The sequence below is a fragment of the Psammomys obesus genome, unplaced genomic scaffold, assembly GCF_907164565.1.
Source record: "Psammomys obesus unplaced genomic scaffold, mPsaObe1.curated_primary_1811, whole genome shotgun sequence".
NCBI lineage: Eukaryota > Metazoa > Chordata > Mammalia > Rodentia > Muridae > Psammomys > Psammomys obesus.
The window spans coordinates 1-22,331 of record NW_026590971.1 but is presented as its reverse complement, the minus strand read 5'-3'; the positions used below and the strand labels follow the sequence as shown (position 1 = coordinate 22,331).

At 45.6% G+C, this 22,331-nt stretch overlaps 1 protein-coding gene across 1 annotated transcript; it reads left to right on the top strand.

Moving 5' to 3' along the window:
• Positions 1-1,479: 1,479 nt before the first annotated feature.
• LOC129678624 (E3 ubiquitin-protein ligase TRIM9-like) lies at positions 1,480-21,564 on the top strand (the record flags this gene model as incomplete). The annotated part of the gene is given in 6 exon segments (XM_055609499.1): positions 1,480-1,618; positions 14,852-15,040; positions 17,324-17,365; positions 17,774-17,797; positions 18,593-18,896; positions 21,402-21,564. Coding segments are annotated over 6 exon segments (861 nt in total), but the record flags the coding sequence as incomplete, so codon positions are not given.
• Positions 21,565-22,331: the final 767 nt, after the last annotated feature.

Genomic DNA, 22,331 nt, shown 5'->3' with positions numbered 1-22,331 from the left:
TGTGTGTGTGTGTGTGTGTGTGTGTGTGTGTGTGTGTGTGTGTGTGTTTAGCAATCTGTTTCTTAAGCCAACCCCTGCCTCAGTTTGTCAGTTCTTGTTTCATTGTCTGGGCCTTTCTTTTCTCTTTATTATTGTTTTTCTCCTTGTTCCCCTCATTCCCTAAAACAGCTGCTCCCATCATCATATCTGGATATCATCATAGGTTATTGTCAAAGTCTCTTGTTCTCCCTGCTACCTTATACCTCATGAGCACTTCCCTGTTTCTCTCTTTCATCTGCACCTCTTGTCTGATAGTCAGGCCATTCTACCTGTGGAGAAATTTCTACTTTGACACATTGAAACCAGCCTAAACCTAACATTTAAACTAAACCACTCATTTCCTCCCAGCTAAATTTCTTTTCCAGTTATCCTTTCACAGACATTACACTCGGAATCAGCACCAGCTGGCTCCTCTCTCCTTAAGACTCAGGGTTAAAAGTAGTCAGCCCCTGGTTCCTGCTGGTCAAACCACGGCTCTCACATCTGGGTCCCTTCCGCTTACTCCACAGCCACCATAAGAAATGGTCACCCTTGTGTTAGGACACGACTCCTTCAAAGGCCCATCTAGTTACCCAGCGCTGGCTTTACCTGTGGGCCATATTACGTTTTTTGTTCCCCGTGGGTCCCTGAGGTAGGGTCTGAGACTGCATTTTTATCAAGTCCACAGGTAAATCATAGGCACAAATGTTCAGAATCCCAGAATAGAGAGTGTGCAGTATGCAGGTTTTCCTAACTGCTGCAGCCGTAATGAGTTAGTCCGTGAGTAATCCAAGACCACAAGCAGGGAGCTGCCACTTTAAAGCCGTGTTTCAAATGCAGATTATCTCACTCATTACATCAGCATAACTTTGCAAAGTGTGCAGCCGAGGAGGGAAGCAAAGGCCCAACCTATGTGGAAAATGCATTATGCCAGGCTTTATTTTAAGCCTTTGAAATGTCATTCTTCCTTCCTCCCCTTGTGGTGCAAGCCTCCATCTCGGTGGCTTTGCGTGTAATCCTTGTGCCAGTTCCTGAAGTTAGAAACACAGCTTACTGATGTTTTCATGTCTTTCGATATGCTTTAGACAAACCACAGTGAAGGATACTGGCGTCACAGTCTCTACGAACATCAGAAATAAGCATAATCCTAACCACAAACTCTCAATAAGACTTTTTAAAATCCTAGCAGCTGATCACTATTAAGCTAATGAGCACCTTTAAACTATAATAACTACCTATATAAAGTTAGATTGCCCTGACACCCATCTTGAAAAGTAGGTATCAATGTCCCTGTTTTACAGATTAGCTTTAAGCAACAGATTTAAACAGCCCAATAAACAGCCCATAGATTCAAGCCTGGATCAGGCAGATAACGAAGTTGTGCTCCTAACCACCGATCATCACTTCCCTTCCTGTTCCCCCATGAGATTCGGTAAGTGGCGTCCTGTTTTCTGTTGGCAGGAAGTATATGTCGGGAAGGAGACAATGTGCACCGTGGATGGCCTTCACTTCAACAGCACATACAATGCTCGGGTTAAGGCCTTCAACAAAACGGGAGTCAGCCCCTACAGCAAGACACTGGTCCTCCAGACATCCGAGGGTAAGGCCCTTCAGCAGTATCCCTCAGAGCGGGAACTACGTGGCGTCTAACGTGGCTGGCAGCCTGGAGGTAACCCCATCAGTGCCACAGCCCTCAAGTTTTTCCATGACTTGCACTGTCTCCGGCCCCAGAGCCGCTGTCCCTCTCCTGCCTTTAGAAGGCCCGTGAGATGTGGATGTAAGGAAACCAGAGGTCCCACATCAGCAGTTCCAATGGCTTCCTTTGCTAACACTCTAAGCTGCAATGGAAGAAGCTGAACATGCGAAAGCCCAAATGTGCCCCTGGTGTCTAAGATGGAGGTTCTTAGGCCCTAGAGCAGGCTCCCTGTCTCCACCAAGCCACTTCAGTGGCCACTTTCACCCCCAAATGATTCTCCATGTCTTTGTAGCTCTGGCTTGCTCCTGGCGGGGCTGGAATGTAGAGTCTTTCCGGCTGTAGCTCTGTGTGACTTGAGCATGTTTCCCGTGGGTGTAGGGTGTTAGAGCCTGTTGACCAGCATCTGGCTTAACCAGCTCGGACTGATTCCTTTCCTGCCCAAAGACCAGGCCATCAGCACGAGGACTGAGATTTCCTGTGGGCACCAAACAGGAAGAGGCCAGCAACTCTGCTTTATCTCGCCATGTGGGTCTTTGCTAGTCCCTCGTGGGGGGGGGGGGGGGGTAGGCACTGTCCTGTAGACATTCTGGTCATCAGAGACGATCTGTCTAGAAGAGGTGTGCACCTGATGACCTGGAATAACTTCTGAGCCATTAATGTCTTTTCTACTTTACAAGCAGCGGGAGCACATGACACTAGACCTAAGAAGGGTATGTGTGACTGGCACCAAAGCATTCTGAGACTTTTGGGTGTTGTTTTAATCATGGAAGTCACCTCCTACCCCACTGGCATTCTCCACAACTAACCTCTGGTGTTGAATGTGTTCAAGTCCAAGACATTAGCTAAAAGAACTGTGGGAGTCTCTCCTACCTTCCACAAGCCTCAGCATGTGGCAGCCACCCCTAAAATGCTCCACATGGTTCAAAACAAGCACAACTGAATCGCACAGTGGAAAAAAAAAAAAAGTGAAGCTTTTCAAGGAAGAGGTTTATTAAGGATGAAACACTCACATGACCTGTCCTCAGAGGTGACAGTGCTGTGGCATCTAGCTCCTTCCCCAGACTTAACATTTTAGCAACTTTCTTCTGGGATGACCTACCAGCTTGAGAGCTGTTGCCACTTTTCCCAAAATAGCGTACTAAAGGCCAAGGGCTTCTATGAGTTCTTTCTAAAATCAATGCAGAGCCCTTGCTGGTGCTGGCCACTTGTCCCCGGTGCACTGATGGTGGTTTGCTGAAGTGGGAGGCTCATGGCAGCAGAGCAGGGAGAAACGGTGGCCCTGTTACTAATATTTGTCAACGGAACTGTATGAAAACTGTTTCTCTTTGAACTAGACTATAGAACTCAGATTATTATACTCAAATCAGGCACTAACAACCTGAGTCCTTCTGTCTGTCCTTTTGTCCTACAGGAAGGTGTCATTTCTTAGTCTCTTTCAATGTTCACGAGATACCGGTGTCTATTATTAGTTACAGGATATGGACCTGCGATCCCCGGTACCACAGTTACAGAATTGGGGGTCATTTTCTAAGTGAAACTAATGGAACACGTTCTCTACGAACAAAGAAACTGTATTGTAGAAACCCATTCCTCCATGAATTTTATATATATTATGTGCAAATATAAGGTATGTATGTGACTATGAGTCAACCCCGATCCCCATGTAGATCTCAGTGTTCTGTGTTATGGCCCACGAGTGATTCGCTCATGATGAAATAAAGTTCACACACATTCTTTCTCCATACTTTGGTTTGTTCTATTTGTTCTCCCTCATTGAAGTAGTGACATGAGATTCAGCAAGTGAGGGGACTCTATCAGTCTGTTACAATAGAGAAAACCCACCTCATTATATCCTTCTTGGTTTTCTAGAAATCAATGAGAAAATGCCATAATAGCTATTTCAGGAATCTGCTGCTCTTGTACTTTATCCCATTGTTTCTACAGTTTCTGGGAAGTTTACTTTAGAGGTTGCTGCTGCTGTTTGTTCTGTTTTGTTGGCTTGGGGTGGCTGGGTGGTTCCTCCTAGCTTTTGGCTGTGATAGAGTCTTTCACATTCTTTGTAGCAAGAATCAACCTCCTTCCAGACTTCAGAACAAAAGGTCTGTACCTCAGAAGGCTTCATTTCATATGTGACAGCAAGTCCGAGTTAATGACATATATGTAGTATGTGGTTTAAGTCACTTGTCATTCCTACTCTGTCACAAACCTTCTGCTGGCCCGGAGGTGACATCACACAGGGGCATCAAGTGTGTGCGTTGTTAGGAATCCTGATCATCACCGCCCCAAAGTCAAGTGTTTCTGTCTGTCTGTCAATCAGAGAGTGTTTGGTAAGTGCCCACAGCAGATAGAAAGTGTGGCGCCCCTGATCCCTTGTTGTGTGGGGCTTAGAGGCTGGTAATGGAGGTGGGTTTTCAAGAGACACACACATAGCTGCAAAAGAAAGAAAATAATGTATACATAAGAAAATTGGTCCAGAAACAATACACAATAATCTTAGCCAAAGGAAAATGCAGTGTTACATAGGTTCAAGCTAGGTTAGGCTACTGAAAGCAGATTTCTGGGATGTGTCCAGGACTGACATATGGGTGAAGCCTGTCCCAGATCTGAACCAAACTCTCCTGACTTAAAAAGAAAGGTAAACACAGGCAACTATGAATTTAATGAAATGGCTCTGACAGGGTAGCTCAACGGAAAAAGGCCCTTGCCCTCTGGTCTGACTCCCTGAATTCAGTCCTCTGGGCCCATATGGAGGAGAGAACCAACTCTGGAAAGTTGTCCTCTGTCCACACAGGCACGTCAGTGCCTCCCCACACCATAAACAAATGATTGAATCATTAAATAAATGAAAGATAAAATATTCGAAGAATTTTAATGAAATATTAAAATAAGGCCCATAGGCTTGGTTGTGTATAGTTGTTTTGTCTTAACTAACTCGTCAGGTAGCTACCTCTGGCTACGTACTGCCTTTGAAGCCATCTGCAAAGGAGTTCTGAAGCCATTACATAATGCAGCCTTCTTAGCACAGTGTGCTCTGAGGCTCATTCTGAGCGTCAGACTGAACCCCACCCAAAACAATCAGGCAAAGCTGAGAGCTGGCGAGAACCTTCCTATCTATTCTCCCATGATTCCCCTCTGCCTGACTGAGAGAGCAGCACCTCCTGTTTGTCTCATGATCTGGGGAGGCCGAGGGGATACTCCTGGGGCCGTGAGCTGGCCCTGAGGAAAGGCTCTCTTGGACTCTGTGAGCTGCCCCTAAAGAGAGGCTCCCTTGGACTCTGCTCTGTTGAGCCTCTCACGGCCAGGGAGCTCTTAGCAGTCACATCTGGCAGTCCCCCAGGGGAGGCATGCTGCCCTGCGATTGTCCCCCAGAGGAAAGTTCAGGGTTAGGACCTCTATCCAAAAGCTGCTCTTTAACTATGGCGTCTGTGTGGAAGGCTCATCTGGACAGGTTCTTGGGTGTAGAAAAGTACTGCTGGGCATTTCTGAGGCCCTTAACTGTGTTCCCAAATTACTTTCCAGATAGACTGTATGTCAGGAAGGTGTAGATATTCCAGAGCGTCATATCATCAAAATTCTACTACCTTAAGGTTTAATTTAAAAAGTAGCAGGTAGTCGCTTCTAAAAATAAATGTGTTTCTAAAAGAATTTGACCTTATGTGTTTATACAATTACTACTGTGATTGTTTCATACCTAATAGCCACATGAAATAAGTTACAACACATTGCAACGGTGTGTGTGTGTGTGTGTGTGTGTGTGTGTGTGTGTGTATGTGTGTATGTGTGTATATGTGTGTATGTGTGTGTGTTGGGGGGGGCTAGTTAAGGAGGACTTCTCAGAAAAGATGTAGATGGTGAGAAGTCCGAGCAGACACAATTGCAATGCATGAGGCAGTAACTGTACTATACTATACTATGCTATTACTATACTATTTATGTCTAGTTGACACCAACAGTACACTTGATCACTCCAGAGCTCTAACTAGCTGAGCATCTCAGTTATGTCGGGTACCAGCTTAGCTCCGTTCACAGGGACAGCACAAGGTACAGCTCTCTCCCTGGAGTTTGGGGGGCCTGGCTGCTCTTCTGCACACATCCTAGCAGCTTGCCCCGATCTGAAGGCGACGCTACACCTCTTTTTAAGCTGACTGTCCTTCAGGTGTGAGTGCCATCTTGAAACGATGAAGTGAGAAGGATGGCCTCTGGTTAGCAGGAGGAAAAGACACAAAGTCTAGGCTCATCGATTCCTAGGTGCCCAGTTTCATTTACTCACTGCTAAGACCCCAGAAGCACCTGAGAGAAAAGGCTAGGAGCCAGTCATGGTGGCACAGACCTGTAATCCCAGTACTTGGAGGGGAAGGTGTGAGAATTAAAGGATAATGATCTTCCTTGGACACAGGGTGAGTTAAGTAAGCCTGTGCCACATGAAATCCTGCCTCAGACACACAAACACACACACGCATGCATATATACATATATGTGTGTGCATACATATGTATGAAAAAGAGATGGGAAATTGTTACGGAAGCCGAGGTTACTGAGGGCATTAAGCAAGGAGAAAGATAACCAGAAGAGCTGAAAAAAAAGGCACACCCCCACCAGATCTTGCCTTCATGAAAATTTAAAAAAACACATGGTGCATTTTGGAAAGGTTTCCATCTTAAGCCTTTAAAAGTCAGTACATCCCCCAAAGCCCCCAGTGGACTCCAGGCATATTTCAGAAGACTTGTAGCATCATACCATGTAGCAAATGGAAACAAAACAAGCCACCCAAAAAACTACCACCTCAGACCTTACCTCATCTGGGCCAAGCCGCTGAGAACTTCCTTTACTGTCCATCAAAAAACTCCGTGAAGAATGACAGTTACGTGAGAGTCAGAAAATATTTGGGGGGGATAGGGAAATATCATAGAGAAGTCGCGTGAGAGCCCTCCACTGTGTGGCTGGGAGGCGGCTCAGCCGGTAAAGCCCGTGTTGTACGAGCATGAAGACCTGGATCAGGTTCCCAGCACCCACAGAAAGAACGGGGCTCAGTGGCGCAAGCCTGCAAGCATGGCACAAGAAGGCAGACATGCGGATCCCTCAGGCTTGCTGGCTGGCCAAGCCAGCTAATGAGCTCCCAGTTCATTGAGAGACCCTTTCTGAAAATATAAATGGCATGCCCACCTCTGGCCTCCACATGCATACGCATACATGTACACACATGCAAACACGCATGAACACTCGTACACACACATATACGCACACACCTTTTTGTTCTATGTTTCACTATAAAGACATACAGTGTATAAAAAAAAATACCCCCCCAAGGCAGTGAAACAGACTACAGTCTACACATACACACACACATGCACACACACACAGACACATGCGCACACACATACAGACCCACAAATACACACACATACACACACTGTCTGCTGAGGCAACAGTCCTCAGGCGCCGAATGTATGAGTTGTCTGCTGTTTTAACAAGCTACCACAAATTTATTGGTGTAAAACAGCCCAAATGTGTCTCCTTAGACTTCTTGAGACTCAGATCCAACTGGGGTGCCAGGGAGGTGTCAGCAGGACTGGGTTCCTTTAGGACATTCTAGAAAAACATCTACCTTCTTGTCGTTTCCAGCTTCTAGCAGCCACCTGCCTTTCTTGGCTCACGGCCCTTTCCTCTATCTTAGCAGCATAGCATCTTCTAGCCTCCTTCTGACTCTTCCTTCCTTATGTAAGGCCCCTCGTGATTTCTGTGGAACCACGTGGGCAGCCCAAGATAGTCTCCATACCTCAGGAACCTTAATGGAATAGCTGCAGCGTGCCTTTCCCTCTAAAGGCTAACGCACTCAGAGGTCTCTGGGGATTCAGATGTGGGCATTTGGGGATGAACCACTAATCCATACACCGCACCTCGTAAGGAAGCTCTTACCCTACCTCATATGGGGGAAGTAAGCCTTTGAGAAGGAAAGTAACACTTCAGACCTGGTTCTTTCAGACACCTGGCACAGCGCACAGGCTCTGATGTTAGAAAAGCATCCTTTGCTTTCGCCTCTGGACAGAGAAAGAAAGGTACCCTGAGTCTGCCTGGTGTGTGAACACATCCTTCCAACATGAAGCTGCTTGGAGAGTGACCTTGTCTGTTCCGCTAGCCAGGAATAGAAAGCTGGTGTTTCCAGAGTCACGACAGACTTTTGTCAAAAAGAATGTAGCCTCTTTGTAAAGAGGGCTTCCTCTCCAGCATACCTAAGCCCACACCCAGGTATCTCCGCATGTCATCCAGCCCCACTCCAGGCAAGTACTTAGCCTAGGGCAGAGGTTCTCAACCTTCCCAATGCTGAAACCCTTTAATATAGTTCCTCATGTTGTGAAGACCCCAACCATAAATTTTGTTGCTATTTCATAACTAGTTTTGCTGCAGTTATGAATCATAATGTAAATATCTGATAGTTCAAGCCCTCAGAGGAGTCTCGAATCACAGGTCGAGAACCGCTGGCCTGGAGTCCCTTTACGCCAAGTATTACCGCGGATGCTCTAGGCAGGAGGTGATGGTAACTGATTGGCAAAGAGAAAGAATGTCAGAGATTTATGGTGATCTCAAAAGCTACTCCAGATAAAGTCTTCAGCCAGAAGCCAGCTTAGACTGAAACCATCACAGAGCTTTAGGTTAATAAAAGCTTTCCAGCCCTCCATATCTCATCTTAGGAAGGAAAGTAGAGAGAAAGAAAGAAGGGATGTGAGAGAACCGTGTTTTACATGTATGCAGCCCTGAAACCAGCTTTGGGCCCTGGGCATGGAAGAAAAGTGTTCTCAGGAAGCCTTGGTGGTGTGTCCACAGCAGCCTCCTTTCTAGAACCTGTGTGAGCAGACGTTGAGTCTCGCACTGTCCTTTCCATGGTAATAGCTTTTTCTCCCACACATCAACGGAAACCACCCTGAAACACTGAGTGGGATGGGCAGACTCCGCCTCCATCTATCTGAATAGAAAATGGCCTCAGGTCCATGTCTAGAATCCCTTTATAGATCTAATTTAGGTGAGCCTATGTACTTCTTTTTAAAATCCTAGTGTGCTGAGATTCTGCCCTCCCAGAGAAATCGTAACTTTGTGAGGATGAGACCCCCTCAGGAAAACAGTGTCAAGGGACACTGCAGTCACCTACTTCTGTGGCCAGAATCCCCGGGGGCTAGAGGCACACTTGCCTTTCAGTTCCTGGCCACTGCTGTCCAATGACAATTTAGAGACTAAAAGGTTCATCCTGAATGCAGTATAGCGTCTGTGGTTGGTGCTAAATCATCACCTCAAGCCGAGATGAGCTCTTATGCCATTAGAAGGCACTCCATGGCCCATGGCATAAACCTGGCCTTTCTGTACACTTACAAGACATTAAAAAAAAAAAAATAGCTTTGTCATTCTCCAATTTTATCCACCAGGATAAAATCTGATCTTGCCACTCTATCTCCAGTCTCACCACAGCTGAGCACGTGACTTTGATGTGTTTGTAAGCCTTTCTAGGCGTCAGATATGTAAAGCCACGGAACTGTAAGTTCCTAAGTAGTGCTTCCATGGTCTCTCTTCAGTGTGGCTGTAAGCACTGTTACTATGTACTGAGTATAGGTCAGAAGCCAGAGGCCACCCTGTCTCCTCTCAGGCCTCGGTGGATCTACAGGTTATGTCTGTAATGCTGAATATTCAGTGCTAAATTAGATATTTGGAGAATTATCATCTATGGAAAAACACTCTTCTGAATGTGTTTTTTTTCCTTGCTTCTACTTTGTCCCTGCTTTTCTAAAACTAACTTAGTTAGAACATTCATTCCTAGGACAAGATCCTCCAGGTAGGTAAATTGTACTTGAACAAATGTGGATAAATCTTACCACATAGAAAGGTAATGATAACTTTCAGAGCCTGGAAAAGAAGCATGTTTTGTCCTTTTAATTTTGACAACATGCAGCATCTCAAGAAATTTCCTAATTTTTTTCTTAAGACTGAATTGGATCTACAGCCCTCTCTGTAGATCTGGAGAATGTGTTCTTCGGTCCTTTGGGGGTGTTTGTGTCTAATTACAGTATAGGAATTACCAGGTCCCCTGATGAGAGCTGCTCATAAATAACGCCATGATGTTCTAATTTGGAGTGGAGGATTGGGCAAGGAAGTATGCCACCATCCACAGGATGCCAAAAGCCGGCTCATTCTTTTCTAAAGGAGGTTTTCAAAACAGATTTGTTTCTTACTACTCAACAGCAATTATCGCCACTCTTAAGAAAGCTTAAGATGCCGCCTTTTGTTATAAATTATACACCAGTTGGACATAATTGTGACTTTAGCTGCCTGATTGATCATTTGAGAAAACAGTCTCCTTCTTCACGCATTTCCTTGTCTCTTTTTGAAACCTTCCCAACGAGAGCAGAGAGAGCACAGCATTTCACAGCTGGTTTACAGTGCAGCCATTTGCACTCAGCCTTCATGCTGCTCCTGCAGCTCTGGGTGGTGTCTCTCCTTTGCTGTGCTCTGAAATGCATCGCTCCTCTTTAGGCTGTGGCCCAATGGCTGCTCAGTTTCAAAGCTGCGCCTGCCAGACAGGAAGATACCCAGGGCTTCCACCAGGAGGCGGTGGAAGAGGAATCAGTGAACGTTGCATAAGAAGCTTCAGTCGCTCCCCCCTTTCCCTTTGAGTCCCCAAATAGCATATTAAAGACCACAATTTATCAGGCTAGAGAGATGACTGAGTGCTTAAGAACATTTGCTGCCCTTGCAGAGGACCCCAGTTCCGAGAACCCATGTTAAGCTGCCCACAACCACCTGTAACTCTGGCTTCATGGGATCTAGTGTCCTCTTCTGGCCTCTGTGGGCATTTTCACACGTGGCATAGACACCAACACATTTTAACGATGGGATCATCTACATGTACAAATTATTCTGCATCTTCTAATACTTAATGTTTTAAGTTTTCACATATTTAGAAATGTTTAGTAATAAAAAATGCTACCCCCAAAAGTATAAAACTTATTGATAATGATTGATACATTTTCTCTTGATTATTAATTTTTATAGCCAAATGTCAGACAATTATAGCTGAACACTTTGAGTAATTGTCAGACAATGAACAAATAAAGTAGAGATGACATACACAGGCTACGCCTAGATCTTTTCTTCTTGATCCCAGGAGTCAGTAAAGAGCACACTCAGTCCCTGGTGGGTCTTGGTTTTGGTAAATTTTCATTGCTCCTTTAGAGCAGGGCCCCCACCATTACCCGGGTCTCCATTCCAGAGCCCAGTGGGAAGGGAAAGAGGCCTAGGGAAGAACAGGAGGAAACCAGCAGTCCTGACAGTTGATGGGCAGTGTGAATGGGCTCGTTGCGTTTGAATACAGTTCTCCTCCTGGACTTAGCAATACGACTGAGGCCGAGGAGATGGATCAGTCAGTAAAGTGCTTACCCTGTACCTGATTTGATCCAGAACCCAAGTTGGGGAAGGGGGAACAAAAGCTGGATGATAGTGCTTGTGATTCCAGCACCAGGGAGAGAAAGATAGGCTACCTGGCCAGACTAGCCTAATGGGCAAACTCCAAGTCAATGAGAGACCTTGCCTCAAAATACAAGGCGGGTGGTGCCTGAGGAATGCGATCTACAGTTGTCTTCTTGCCTCTAGGACACACACACACACACACACACACACACACACACACACACACACACGAGTGCAATCTCCACCTCCAGCCGTTCTTCCCCGCTAAACTGCTCTTACTCAGTAAAGTTCATCCAGGCAGGACTATGGATGTGATACGCATGATGAGGTAGTAGCAACACCCTAAGATGCCCCCTGTCTTCTCCTGGTGATTGTCAGATAACCATGATGATGATTATCGGGAAGGTTAGCTTCCTATCCCGTATTCTGGAAAACAAAACTAAACACCTCATTTTTCCTCAACTTGGGAATAGAATGTTAACAACCGAGGAGCCTTCTCTGAAGAGGAGCCTTCTCTGAGGGCTATTGAGCTCAACAGTTTGTGTTTGAAAGAGGAGGGGAGGAAGCAGGACTTGTTTCTTCCTGTATCTCAAAGTATAACACTGGATACACACGGGGGCAGCTGTGCTTTATGTTCACTGTGAGTTAAAGATGCTTTGGCTAAACCAGGAGGTGATAATGCCATTCTCCATCTTGCCATGCTGTACTTATGCCTTTGAACTTGTCCAGAGGAGCATGACCAGAAAGACAGTCTGTGTGTGTGAAAGTGGTGACAGATATCAATTTAGCTCAAAACTGGAATGATTTAATGAGGACTGATGACTGATGTCGAGTGCTTGCAGAACTAGCGGTCTGTTCCATTTGGCCCTGGACAGTACCTGGTGAGTGGAGCCTAAACGAAGTTTATCTGCATCGTAAAATCAGTAACCCCACATGCAAGGTGCTGACTGGAGAGGAATGCTCTAGGGGAAGCTTGATGGCTCCTCCTCAGATGGTTCTAAGTGTCTAACCGCCAAGACTCCTTTGGTGTAAAATCATAATGAGTGGCCTAAATGCCCTGTAGACATCTGCTCAAACGCACTGTGTGCCTGTAAGAGAGGCCTAGAGGGAGGCTCGCCTGTTAGTCTGACTGGAATTGGGTGGAAATTATCTTTTTCTCTCTCCTCTAATTTGTTTGGAAAATCCTCATAGCAAGGTAGGTTTGATTTTGTGGGGTTTGTTTTGCTTCATTTTGTTTGGGGAGAAAAATGGGGAAAAAGCCCACATGGTGGGGCATGAAAGGTCACAGGTCAAAAACAGAGACAGGACCATTGTTGAACCTCTGTCTGGGAAGAGGGGAAGTCCAAGAGTAAGGAAAATAGGGCTTATTGATAGGCAATCAATCAATATACATAAAAAATAGGAAAAAAAAAACCTGTCCTATTCCTCAGTAACTAGTCCCAGGAATATCCGTGGCTACACTTGGCCCCCACCCCCAGAGTTCCTGGCACTGAGAATAAAAAGGGTGAGTGATCCTTCTGACAGGTTTGGGTCTGATCCTCAAATTATGGGTACGGTACACATCTCTCTATGGGTGTTCAGATCACTGCTTAGAGATTCAGTATTCTCCAAACATCATCTTCCTTAATTTTCAAGGCAATAGTATCTGCAGTATAATGAATTGATTGCCACATCCGGTAAAAGATACATTTTCAAGCAAATTCTTGTGAATTTGAAACACTATTCTGTTTCAATATCAATATAGTGGCTTCTCAAACTAAAAAGGTAGGGTGGGCTCTGTGTGGCTACATTTCAGATCTTTTGAAATATAAGTTAGTTACATTTTAAAGTTGATTATAACAGAACTACTGTGGGGCCAGTGAGACAGCCCAGCAGATAGCAGCACCTACCATCAACTCTAGTGATCAGAGTTCAGTCCCTAGAAACCACGGAACAGACAACTAACTCCTGCAGGTTGTCCTCTTAACTCTGCACATGTGCTGTGGCTCTTGAGTGTGCATACACACACACAAACACACACACAAATAGATGCGAAGAATAGTAGTTTTATTATATCTGAGCAAAGAAATGGTCATACATGCCAAGCCACCACAACCATACGAAGTTTAAATGGAACCTTCAGTATATTATCATTCTTGGGGCTATAAAGCTTTAGCCTCATAGCCTTTTCTCTGATTATTTGGTTTATAGAAAAATCAAATCTTCCCTCGGGATAAGACTAAAGTCTGAAAAGCTAACATGTTGTGAGTCCAGAAATGAAAATGAGGCTTCTTCCTTGCAGTATTGACACTTGTGGTAGCGTTTCCAATGAGGTCTCCAGATAGGATTATGCTCTACATAGATGCACATGCATTCACACCCACACACACACACACACACACACACACACACACACACACTCACACATGCACGTGCACACGCACACAGGCTCTAATGTGCACTCATACATGCATATGCACACACATGCATGCACTTTCTCACTACACACACTCACACACATGCACTCATGAACTCGCTCACATACACACACGTGAGCACACACACACACACACACACACACACACTTTTGCCTGAACCTGTACAGTGCAGTGTTTTGATTAGAAGGGGCCGTACAAACACAAGCTGCAAACAGGATTAAACAAGCCCCAGGAATGCCCACTGACCACCATAACAAAATTCTCTTTCCAATGAGAAAATGTTTCCTTGGGAGTCGGGAGCCTGATATATGCCATCTGCATTTCTGGTGTTTTCACTATTAAACTGAGCTTAAGGGGCTGGAGAGATGGCTCAGTGGCTAAGAAAACTGGCTGCTCTTCCAGGGGACCTGAGTTCAATTCCCAGCACCCACACGGTGGCTCACAACCATCTATAATGGGACCTGATGCCCTCCTCTGGCATCCATGTGTACATCAGATGAAGCAGTAGGGCACAAATAAACAAAAAATCCAGCTGGTGAATCCTCACTTGAGTACAATAGTGACAGTCAGGCCAGGCCTTTCTGAAAAGAAACAGACACTTGATACCTCTGCGCCTTCCCTCTGCCTGAATTCTGTCCGTTACAAGAGAGTTAAATAAGGTCCATAGGAAATAACTCAGAAGCGGAGAGAGGTCTTATTCCCCAGGTGCCCGGCAGGCCTGTCTTTCTAGAGAGCGCTGTGTCTCTCCCACTATGCAAAGATCACGTCTTGAGTGTCCTAGGATTAAAATAATCTCTTCCCTCTGGAAATGGGGGAGACACACTGGTGGAGGAAAAGAGAAACATTCCACAGTTTCGAAAAGTTATCACCTCCCAAACAGAAACCCTGTAAGAAACCATTGTTATGCACAGTAATCTGAGGAACAGCTGACGCAAAAAGAGGTGTTGATTTTCTTATCAATGGGCAAAAGGTACCTACAAGTCTCACTCAGTTCATTTCCCTTGGCAAAGGAAATCCTTTGTGCTTTTCTATTACTAAAAATTAGAGGGAACTACAAAATGATTGTCAGTGGTGTTGGCACAGTTGTCTGAGGTCCTGAGCTACTAGGAAACCCAGCCTCAGACACACCATCTTGCTGATGCCTATGGGTGGTGCCCCAGGGCTGAGGAAGAGTTGTGTGAACACTTGCTTGCTTGCTTAGGTCTTTGGGAGCCTGGCATGGGCAGCCAGCAGGTTTCTGATCTCCGGTTTGCGTTGATCTTGCATTTAGACACAGATTCAGAAGAACAGACCCTCCCTTTTCCAGTGCCTTCGGAAAGACTGCCGCTCCGTAGAATGAGCCCTTTCTCCTCCACCCTTAATCTACAACCCAGCTTCCCCGGGAGATCCTACTTTGATTTCCGATCCTCACCCCACCAGCTGAGCTTGCATTCTTCTTTACAGTCTCTCAATACACCGGGTGAGCTGAGCTGTCAGATCTTTCTCTTCATCTCTGTGTCTTGGAGGCATCTCTGAAACGCCTGTGTTGTTCTTGCCATTTGTGTGCGTGGTGAGGGATGACCAGCATCTGTGTCTGTGGCTTCCAGTGTGGGGAGCATCTGGCTGAGGGAGCTTCCTTTCCTGGCATTCTTGTTTGTGTGGTGGAACAACCCACCCCAGGACTGTGGTCCATGTGTGATGGCATTGGGACAGGATGCAGGAAGTTGTTCTTTTTGCATCAACTGGTACCACCATGGGAAACCTGGTCATCACATGTAGTGGCATAGCACGGCACAGGTATTGGCTAAGTAGAGGCCGTGGCAATGATGTGGAGGTTTGCGGCCTTCTGCATCCAGGAAACCAGCTGTGTCTGGGAGTCTGGATCAGCACATCCAGCCTGGGGTGGTCTGATTAAACATAGACTCAAGAGATCTTTACCAATAAAAACAAAACTAAAAGCAAAAGCATGCCAACAGCAGAATACATCCTACAAAGCAGGAAAAGCAGAGCCTGCAGAGCATGGTACCGGTAGGACTGCAGGCTTACAGCAGGTCACTTTCCTAGCACAGCGCAGGGACCACTGTTAGTTAAATTAAAAACCATTCAGTCATGATGCCAATGGCCAGAGATCCTGTAGTCAAAATATGTGGCCTCAGGAAGCTGCTCACAGCCAAGATGCAGCAGGGCTTATGATTCCAGGGAAGCTAGACTCCTGTTACTTTGCAGTGAGCTCTGTCTAGCAAACAATCTTCAAATTCCTAAACTGCAGACCTGTCTGATCTCTTCAGGACTATATTGTAATCATGGATACACATGACGCACATCTCACGTTTCCAAGCATTTCTTTTGGGTTTTATTTTGTTCCTTTGGCTCATCCCACATCCTGGAATGAAGAAGGCCACAGCATGACAGTGCAAAAAGGATGCAGGGACTTCAAGCTCCCTTGAAAAGTGACATTTTTTTTCTTGTGTTTTACATTTCTCCTTGTTTTTTCTGTGCACACCTGGCTTTTCCCCATGCTTTGTATGGAGCCCTTTGCTTGTCTCTAATGTATCAAAATACTGTTACAGTCTTTGTAATGTATATTGTCTCCAGAATAAAATGAAATGTGGGGTCTGGGTGTTTGGTAGTTGTATTTAATAGCCTTGTTCTAGTTGTATCATTGAATCTTAAATGTATGATGTTGTGTTTAAGTTAGTGAGAAAAGTGTTCAGAATATTTGTTTTTTAAAAGACTCCACAAGGCATGATTCATTTAAAAAATCTTGAAAGCCCTATTTAGATTTCACAAATTTACTTCCAAACCTGGAAATGAAATTTAAAATTCTTTATATTCCATACTTACTGTGCTCCAGTTCATAATGGAGAATCGAAAAGACAGTTGGCAGAAATTAAACATAAAAACCAACCATGAGCTGGAAGAAAATGAATGTATCCCAGAATAAAGTAACCTAAGCAAGAAGAAGGTCATGATATTTAAATTTGCTAACTAGGTCCTCTTTCATATCAAGCTGCCTTCTTGATTCTTATACAGTTCTTTCAAGTCAGCACCTTATCCCTCCAATTATTTTAGAAATGAGCTTATAAAGACAATACTAAATTAGAAAAAAAACAAAACAAAACCTACGTGATTCTTTTCCCCAAAGATTCCTATCAGCCTTCCTCCCATCCCTCTGGTGAGAAGAGCTGTTGTAGCAAAGCAAGCTGAGAAGGAAAACAAGTATCTTTGTTTTTATAACACTCGGTTCATGCCATTGTTAACTATGAATTGTTCAAGTGCACTAGACCCCACACACCTTACATTTGCCTTGGACTCATCCCGGCAAATGAGGGCAATCCGAAAACTGTTGACACAGAGCAGACTTATCCCTGCCTGGAGATTTCTTCCACTTCTGTTGCGTTTTTTCCCCATCTTTAAAAAAGAGTCGACCTCCTCAGTTTGCAAGTGTTACTGTAAAAAAAGTGTTACTGGGAAGATAATGAGAATTCGAACTGCAATATTTACGGTCAATTGGACAAAGCTTTTGTCAGGATGTAAAAAAGATGAACTTTTTGTTTGAAAAAGAGCACAAAAGCAATTTATACCCAGCAAAGAAAAGAAACATAAAAAGGGCTTTGGTTTGTTTTTTTGTTTGTTTTTGTCATTTTTCATGAATCAGGCCTCTTGGAGACTACATTCAGTTGGTGCTTTCTAAATGAATGCAAATAATTTTTATCAACCTGATTGTCACTTCATAGCCTTGATGTGTAGTATCTTTTTATAGGATGCAATTTTGAGACACAGTCTACATCTTACTCTCAATTAGGCAAGTATACCTACTGTAATTGTTACCTTCTGCCTGTGTGACCGCTATGCTCAATTTCCCTTGCAAAATAAATTGTGGTGGCTTTGTCCTGTCAATAAAATTCTCCAAATGTCATTCTAACTCCATTATAAGTTTCTCAATTTCTTAGAGAAAAAAAACGCCTGTCTTTTTTTTTTTTTTAATGTTATTCCTCAACTCCCGCCCCCTTTTCTTCTGCATTAATGCAAAACATTCTTTATGAGCCCTGGATGTCAGTAGAGCACGAGGCAGGCCGGCTGTTACTGTGTATGTAATGTTCTCAATGGAGCCCTTGTTGGTATTAGTCTATCAAAAGAAACATGCTTTCTTATCGATGTCACTTTTGCTTCCTATTTTTCTCCCCCATGCCTTTCGCTGGGATGACACCAGTTGATATTAAGAAGCTGCTGGCAGGTATGGAATAACATTATTCTCCCACAGAGAGCAGAGAGGAAGTGCTGCTTCCTGGGAGGTGGCTGCAGGCTCAGCACAGAGCACCCTCACCTCTGCAGGCTGTTCCATGTGGGCCACATGTAGAAACTGGGGCGCAGCCGTGTGTAGCAAAACCTCGCCCTCTCTGCACCCAGCGTCTAAACTGCTTCTGTGATGTCTATCACAGGCCAGTTTTAGGAGTAACGCTGACCTCTGCAGTGTAAAGGAGGCGATCTGTCCTACACCCAAGTCCCCATCGCACGTGAAAATTTAGTTTATGTTACTTTGTAGCGTCAAGGCTTCTGAGCAGGTACAAGAGTGGGGGGGAGTTTCCAGCACTTCTGCCTCAGCGCACTCCCTGATTTCACGTGATGTGCTTTATCCCTCCTCTATCCAGCACTATAGATCTAACCTCCCTGCCTCAGGGTTACACGGGCATCCCTAGCACACCCCTCACCCTCTATGTCTCTGGTGCACTGTTCTGCCAGTCACCAGGTGAAGGCACTTGATGACCTCACTCCCGGATCAGCTGGCTGGGAGTGCAGTCTAAGCCAGGTAACCCCTGCTCCATCAGTCGTCTGTCCTTGGTCCGTTCCTGGAGCAGAGTATCAGCTCCCAGGATGTGCCCCATCTGCTCACGTAGGGTGACTCTGGCCCCAAACACCTCCCTCCTGCATGGCCAGCTTGAGAACCGCAACGCCACTTGCCACACCGCCCAGAAGCACGCCACAATGCTCAGGCGCCACTAACGACTCACTCCCCTTCTGTTGTTCCCAGTGGCTTGGTTTGCCTTTGACCCCGGCTCGGCACACTCCGACATCATCTTCTCCAATGACAACCTGACGGTGACGTGCAGTAGCTACGATGACCGGGTGGTGCTGGGGAAAACCGGCTTCTCGAAGGGTGTCCACTACTGGGAGCTAACGGTAGACCGCTATGACAACCACCCCGACCCGGCGTTCGGCGTGGCTCGCATTGACGTGATGAAGGATGTGATGTTAGGAAAGGACGACAAAGCTTGGGCAATGTATGTGGACAATAACCGGAGCTGGTTCATGCACAACAACTCGCACACCAACAGGTACCCTGCAGCCCCACACCAAGCCTTCTTCATGGTGGCTTGGGCTCGAGAGGGAGAGCCTAGTTCAACAGCCTGTTGCATAGACAGCATTCAGAAATAGGACAGGTGGTCTTCCCGGAGCATGAGGCTCGGTGCTGAGTCATCTCTCAGCCCAGTCCACGCCACTGTTTTCCACGTTGCATAGGGACAGGATTGTGTGCCCTCCCGTTGGCCCTTCATTGTTAAGTTCCACCCAGGTCACAGGAGACAACACCTGGGCATATCTGTTATAGACAAACAACCCAGGGCTCGAAAATCCAGACCTAGAACTTACCAGGAAATTGTCTGGGGCCAAGGTACTCTGTTTGTTTGTTTGTTTTTGTTTTTTTTCTTTCTGAATCCCAGTTTGTCAATCCTTCAGATCTTCAGATTCATATAATAATACGCTTCCATACAGGAGAAGTCTGAAGACTACCTGAGATATGCAAAAATACCTCACATTGGAAGTGGCTAGAAATGGGAGTCATTGTTGTCATTCCTACCAAAACTGCTTCTCAGAATAGACGCCACTAGCTAAACTTGGTGTTAGGGATGCCATTCCCGACAGCTTTAAGCCAAAAGAGCTCCCTTGTAATTGTGTGAATTACAGCACCCGGTTTACTGAAGAAAGGGAATAGAGTTATGTCCTTAAGTAATGTCCTCTTAGCACCAAAAAATAGACAGCTTTAACTTAATACATCTTATAACTTCCCTTTTCGTTTGTTAGTGTTCTCTTCGAATGTGTTTTACTCATATTTTCTGGGCCAAAAGTGTCTTTTCATGACACTGGTCTCTCTTATTCTCAAACATTCCCTCCAGGGTGCTTTCTCTTTGGTGTCTCTGGAATAAAAATCCAGTTATGTTCAGTGAGATCAAAGGAAAAGCAGGCACAGCAGGGGCAGAATAATGACTTCACTATTTCAGCTTCTCCTGTCAGCCTGCCCCTGCCCCTTTGCTAGCCAGTAGACTCCTAGCGCTTCCCGGCCCTCAGACATTCTCTGTCCAGCTCCATTCCCAGATGTCTTGTCCCTTGAAGCAAGCACACAGAGCATTTCATCTTGGTATCAAACCCAAGTGGATATAGATAGCAGTTATCTTCAGTGATTCACATTCTGGAGGGCTCTGTCACTAGATTCCTGATGCCATCACCCGTGCACCGGCATTTAGCCTCTCGATTTGGGGATGAAGGGGTAAATAAGAGCACCGCCATCACACGATGCAGGAAAGCACATTCCAGAAGCTGAACACGTCTGCCTGCATGCAACCTGCATGCCACTTGTGCTGTTGCTGACCAACTTGCAAAGAGCAAGATTCAGTTTGTTGGCCTGTCTGTGCCAGTGTCCAGTGTGTCCTCTGCATGCAGGAGAAAGGGGTGGTGCTTATTAAATGTCTGTGCTCTGCTGAGACAAAGTTCAGTTTTGCTGGATCTCAAACTGAGGAGGGAAGACAGGCCTGGCCATCCCTACCTAATGTCATTCTCTGACGCCATCAGTTGCAGCAGAAGACATGGTTCTTTGTAAGATGATGTTTGTACTTGGGTCTCTGGAAATCACTACATTCCCTGCAGTGCAATTATGTCTCAGGGAAACATCTCCTCCAATGCTGCCATTTTACAGAGAGACTCTAATGTCTTCGTTTAAGATTAGCATCTTTCCAGAGTGGGTTTCACTACATGGAGAGCGGAAGGCTTCGAGTCCAGCATCTTTGGCATATGTTCTGGATCTGACCTAAGCGCTTCTTTATTTTGACTTTCAGATGAAGCCATTTTGTATCAAATGCTGTTAAATTCACACAGCATATGAAAGGTGCACAGCCCAGCTGCTGCACTGTGGTAGCCGAGAGGCTTCTCTGGCCCAGTCTCCAGCATTGTTTTATTCTGCTGTAGCTCGGCAACAGAGATTCCATATGTACCAGTTTGCTCTCAGCAAGGCACAGTAACCACGGGGCTACCATGAGGGATGGCTCTCTCTGCAGGGGAGGGGGAATTTGAGGGAGCAAAAAAAAAAAAAAACCTGTAAAACATTTTCATACATAAAGCACAGATACACAGTATATATAAATAGTAAATGGTGTATCTAATGCTTCAAAGTTGTATGTGAAAAAGGTACTTAGAGCAAAACTATATAAAAAGGCTGAGCAAGGAAAGAAGATGTAAATAGGTTACAATATTCTGGTTTGGTTGGGCCTGGTGGGACAGGCCTATAACCACTTCTTGGGAGGTAGAGGCAGGAGGATTGCTAGTCTAAGCCTTTCCTGCGCTGTGGTGAAACAAGGCTAGCCTGGGCTATTTGGAAAGACCCAAGTAAAAAGTAAAAAAAGAGGGCTGGGTGTAAAACCCAGTGGCCTATCATCCGTGAAGCCCCAGTACTTGAAAAGCAAAAACAAAAGCAAAGATAAAATAGAGAATGGTTCAACAAACCAAACATGGAGAGACCTTCAGAATGCCAGCAAGCAGATGAGACTCTGTTTTTTTCCCCTTTCCCACAGAACTGAAGGAGGGATCACAAAAGGAGCCACCATCGGGGTCCTGCTCGACTTGAACAGGAAGACGTTAACGTTCTTTATCAACAATGAGCAGCAAGGCCCCATAGCGTTTGAGAACGTGGAAGGCCTCTTCTTTCCTGCCGTCAGCCTGAACAGGAACGTGCAGGTAAGAACCTGGACCCCGGGACCAAGGGCTTGTAAAGGCTGCTACTTCAGAGTCTGCCCAGGGGGCAGTAAAATCCCCCAGCTCCAGGAGGGAAGCTGATGCAAGGCCCAGGGTGAGGCAGGGCTCCACACCGGCAGATAGACCCCTTCCCCTGTATTTGCCACGCACAGGAGACAAAAGCCTTCTCTACTCTGTCTACTCATGTTTTGCTCTAGTTTCATCTCTAAGTAGAATTGAATGATTTCAACAGACTGGCACGAAAGCCATCGAGATGACTCCTAGGAATGCCCAGGAAAGTAACCGTTAGACCCATGTCAGAGGTAGGAGTGGCACCACCATCCTTCACTCTGCCTTGAGCTGTGGGCTGGGAAGCATGGGCCCTGCCTACAAGGTAGTCATTTGCAGTTTCCTGCAGAGAGAGAACAGCAGGTTTTCTTTCTCCTTTATTCAGTGGATAGATGCAGGGCCTCTTTAACAAGCCAGGCTCTATTGTAAATATTTGATATCCATCAGTGGGAGAGATACAAGTCTCACCTTCCCGAAGCTTATGTCCTAGTCACAGATGATAACCACTACCCAGAATGGTGCTGTTTATATGGTATGTTAGAAGGTCAGAGTGAAGTAAGGGGTTAGACAGGGCTGCGGATACGCTAACCAGCCATGGCCTTAGGTAATGCTGTCAAATGGGCTGCAGTCCCTGCTTATGTGAGTCCTCGAGTTGGGGGGGGGGGGGGCAGCAGGCTGTGCAGAGCTTTCCAAACAGAAAA